Source organism: Bubalus bubalis, chromosome 11 (assembly GCF_019923935.1).
Source record: "Bubalus bubalis isolate 160015118507 breed Murrah chromosome 11, NDDB_SH_1, whole genome shotgun sequence".
Taxonomy (NCBI): domain Eukaryota; kingdom Metazoa; phylum Chordata; class Mammalia; order Artiodactyla; family Bovidae; genus Bubalus; species Bubalus bubalis.
This window is the reverse complement of record NC_059167.1, coordinates 79,049,603-79,054,105: the sequence shown is the minus strand read 5'-3', so window position 1 is coordinate 79,054,105 and position 4,503 is coordinate 79,049,603. Positions and strand designations below refer to the sequence as shown.

Genomic DNA, 4,503 nt, shown 5'->3' with positions numbered 1-4,503 from the left:
CACAAAAGAAATTTGTGTAACATTTGCAAGGTGATTGTGATGAAGTAGCCATAGGTTTTATGTTTTGGAGGTTGGTACAGGGCTCCAGAGACTATGGTTATTCAATCATATTGCTGCTGCTGATCTGATAGCTCAACTTATTGTTGACTCACAACTCCTTCACTTCCCACCAAACCTCCTCCTTGTCTTCTCTGCTTTGGGCCGAGTATGCAGGTAGCATGACGCCAAATGACACCCACTTCTCCTAAGGTCACCTGCTACTGTTGAGACTGAAGGAGGTGAAACAGGCAAATTTTAGTGTGTCTTTGTGGTTTCCATTTACCTCATGGCTCTAGTTTGTCCTTATGAGTCATAGTGTGTCCATGCTCTGGTCTATATCCAACTTTCTTCTTCAAATATTACTCTAGCTGACAAACAATTAGTTCAGTCTCAACATCAGATACCAAGATAACAGATTTGTATACACTCTTCCACCAGATCTAGCAATTACCTGAGTCCTAATCTTTATAACTAATTTCTTATTCCACACCACTGGTGGTTCTGCTTCTTTGATTGTACCTTCAGTGACACAATACTAAGAATAAAGGACTAAGGAAATTATTTTTATGACGATTCCAAGTAACTATACCCAGATTTGTGATGCGAGTGTATTTTAGTGAAACTGTCACTTTTAATTATTTATGGAGCAAGTTTAGACAACTTTACACATGTTCTGTATGATTGATTTAAAGTCAAAAATTCAACAAGAGAATGTTAACAGTAGAAAATTACTCTGGACACCAAATAACAAGGAAGAAGCTTTTACTTAGAATTAAATTCTATGATCCAGACCACAGATGAAGCAACCACACAATTATCATTTCTTGCTGGGATCTGCAGGTGTGCATCTCAGCTGGAGTCCTGAAGCATGGAGGCTCTCTCTTATTAAGCTCTGGGGTTTTTGTTCAGCTTTTCCCATTACTTCAACCACTGTGAGTTCACGAAGAGCACAGAAGTACTTTGCAGTATCTTCCAGCTGTAAGGCTGAAACGGTGAGGCTGATGGAGTTATCTGCTTTCTGGAAGTTTACAGAGTAACGGCCGTCCCTTGCATTCCCATCTTCTGAATACTGATGAATGAGGTAAGTCATCTGTCCACTGGGAAGCTGCTTGTACCAAAAAATGTAGTAGGAGATCATGTACCAACTGACTTCATACTGACAGTTCAGAGTGACTGACTGCTCCACTTGACGGGTTATGTCTGGCTGGTCTTGAGTAACTTTCTGGGCCACACCAGATCCTGTGGAAAAAATCAGAAAACAGAGATGAAGCAGTGAATAAAATAGTGTAGGAATTAGACTCATTTAGGTCGCCAAAAAGAAAAACTAAACTGAAATCCTAAGATGCTTGCTTTTCTCCAGTCCTCCTTTCCTCCCCAAGTCCCGGTGAAGCACCATGCGCCTGTGTGCAGGCCTTTCACCCTGAACACTCGCACCCATGCTTGAAAGCATCCCTACCAGAGAAGGTGACGGCCAGGAGCACCCAGAGCAGGCTGGAGAGCGGCATGAGGCATGGATTCCCCTGCACAAATCTGTTTAATTCTGCCTCAAGCTGAGATTTCAGTGTCTTTAAGTGCCTGAGAGCACATATACATAAGTACCTGGGTTCCTTGTGACTCTCCCCCAAGACAGGAAGTGGGGTTTGTCATGTAGATCAACCACATGGTCTGTGCACAGATGGAAAAAGTCTCAGTTCAGTTCAGTCGCTCAGTCCTGTCCGACTCTTTGTGACCCCATGGACTGCAGCAGGCCAGGCTTCCCTGTCCATCACCAATTCCCAGAGTTTACTCAAAGTCATGTCCATTGAGTCGGTGATGCCATCCAACCATCTCATCCTCTGTTATCCTGTTCTTCTCCTGCTTCAATCTATCCCAGCATCAAGGTCTTTACAAATGAGTCAGTTTTTCGCATCAGGTGGTCAAAGTATTGGGGTTTCAGCTTCAGTATCAATCCTTTCAATGAATATTCTGGACTGATTTCCTTTAGGAGGGACTGGTTTGATCTCCTTGCAGCCCAAGGGGCTCTCAAGAGTTTTCTCCAATGCTACAGTTCAAAAGCATCAATTCTTTGGTACTCAGCTTTCTTTATGGTCCAATTCTCACATCCATACATGATTACTGGAAAAACCATAGCTTTAAGTATATGACTACTGTCTGGCTCATCACAAATCTTTACTTTGTCTACCTATTTTTCCCTGGTCATTATGTTTGGCAGATTCTGAAAAGGGGCATGAAGAAAGCAATTAATATTAAAGGTTTGAACTGAGGGAAACTGAAGATTAAACAAGTTGACATACATTGGTAATTATTCAGTAAAATGATTTTTCCATCCTGTTTAAGATATAATTTTGTGTAGCCTATGAAACATTCTTGTAATCTACTGATTAGTCATTCATTAACCTTTACTTACTTGTCTCCATCCAGAATCTAGTGACTGTTTTAAAATATTCACAGATTTTAGGCCTTTTGGGTAAAAAGCAATCTTATCCAAAATAATTAATGTATCTCTCTCTCTCTTTTTTTTTATTTCTATTTTTTTTTTACTGAGTTCCAGGGCTCTACTCAGATTTTTCAATAAATAAAATTACTTCCACATGAAATGATTTTTTAAAAATCAGTCCATCTGATTTTCAGAGCTTATTCAGTGGTTTGTATTTAAATGAAATTATAACAGGAATAAAATATTCTTTTGAAATCTGATATTGCTTCTTATGCATTAGACTTTGAGGGGGATCAGGGTATTCAATCCTCTTACCTCTAAATGTAGAATTGTACTTATTAGATCATGTGTCCTAGAATTATCATGTCACATTTCCTGTCTCATTGGTCCAGAGTATTCCATCTCACTTGTTAGTCACTCTTTATTATTTTTCTTTGTAAAATAAAGTTAAGATAGACATGCTGGAGTTTTCCTTGATGTAATGCTATAATGCACTCCTAGGAAACTTAATATCTACAGACTGCAAACACTTAGTACCTATCAACCCCACAGAAGCTGGTGACTGAAGTTCTCTGCACTGTTTCATGTCCATGTGGAATGCAGCTGTCAATCTTCCATTTGGTTTCATTGCTGTAATAGATGAATTAATATAAAAGAACAAAAGCAAAGAGGCAAGTAGAATAGAAAATACAGACAAGTTCTAAAACAGTGCCAGTTCACATAATTTAAGATCAAGATAACTCATGAATGAGTGAAGCAGAAAGGAAAGGTTGTATTTATCTGAGACATCTACTCTTCTGTCCCATTTCACTTCTGAGTGCTGGCAGGCAATGAATGCCTGGGCTTGAAATTATTTGTAACTAAGCAGAGGAGATCATGAATGACCACAGCAGCCTGTGCAGCAGCATGATATTATAAAATATAGATATATTAATACAATAATTGCATATATATTAGGAAACTGATACTGATAAAATTTTTTATCAAAATACAGACTGTAATTACCCATCAGTTTTTATATGTGCTCTTTGGTTTTGATATGAAGCTCTATGAAGTTTTATCACATATATAGGTTCTTGTACCACCACTAAAATCATGACACAGAAATGTTCCATTTCTCTAAAGAAACCCTCTTTGCATACCTTCCCCATCCCTGCAATTCTTTATAACCCCAGTAACTACTGATCCCCTTTTCATTTCTGTATTTTGTCCTTTTGAGAATATTGTATAAGTAGAATCATACTAGGTATATAATCATAATAATCCAATTAGTGTAATCATACACCATGTTGCCTCTGAGATTGACTTTTTTTTCATTCACCATAGCATCCTGAGATCCATCTAGACTATATTGTTTAGTCACTAAGTCCTGTCTGACTCCTTTATGACCCCATATATTGTAGCCCGCCAGGCTCCTTTGTCTATGGAATTTCCCAGGCAAAAATACTAGACTGAGTTGCCATTTCCTTCTCCAGGGAATCTTCCCAACCCAAGGATAAAACCCAGGTCTTCTGTATTTCAGGCAGATTCTTTACCACTGATTCACCTAGGAAGGCCCATCTAGGCTGCTAAATGTATCAGTAGTCTGTTTCTTTTAATCGCTACAAACTGTCACCAACTTATGGTATTGATTTCGGGGTTTTTTTTTTTTTTTACTTTCCAGTGGTAAGAAAGCAATACACATTCAGTAGAAACCATACTTGGAATTTTTAAATTTGATCTTTTCCCATCCTAGCAACATGTGGCATATATTCCAGAATGACTGGACCATTCTGGATGACTCTGGGCAGCAGCAGTGAGCTGAGCTCCTGGCCAGCCCTGAAATCATGAGTGTAAACAACCGACACACTTACATTCATTCTGTACTCATACAACCATTCTGGTTTTCACTTTCAGTGTGTGTGCTAAGCCACTGCTGTTGTGTCTGACTCTTTGTGACACTCTGGACTGTAGCCCAGCGGACTCCTCTGTCCATGGGATTCTCTAGCAAGAATACTGGAGTGGGCTGCCATGTCCTCCTCCAGGGG

General features: G+C 39.3%; 1 gene segment (V, D, J or C); it reads right to left on the bottom strand.

The window, feature by feature from the left end:
- Nucleotides 1-382: 382 nt before the first annotated feature.
- Nucleotides 383-1,818, bottom strand: LOC112587974. The segment is given in 2 exon segments: nucleotides 383-1,278; nucleotides 1,496-1,818. Coding segments are annotated over 2 exon segments (471 nt in total).
- Nucleotides 1,819-4,503: the final 2,685 nt, after the last annotated feature.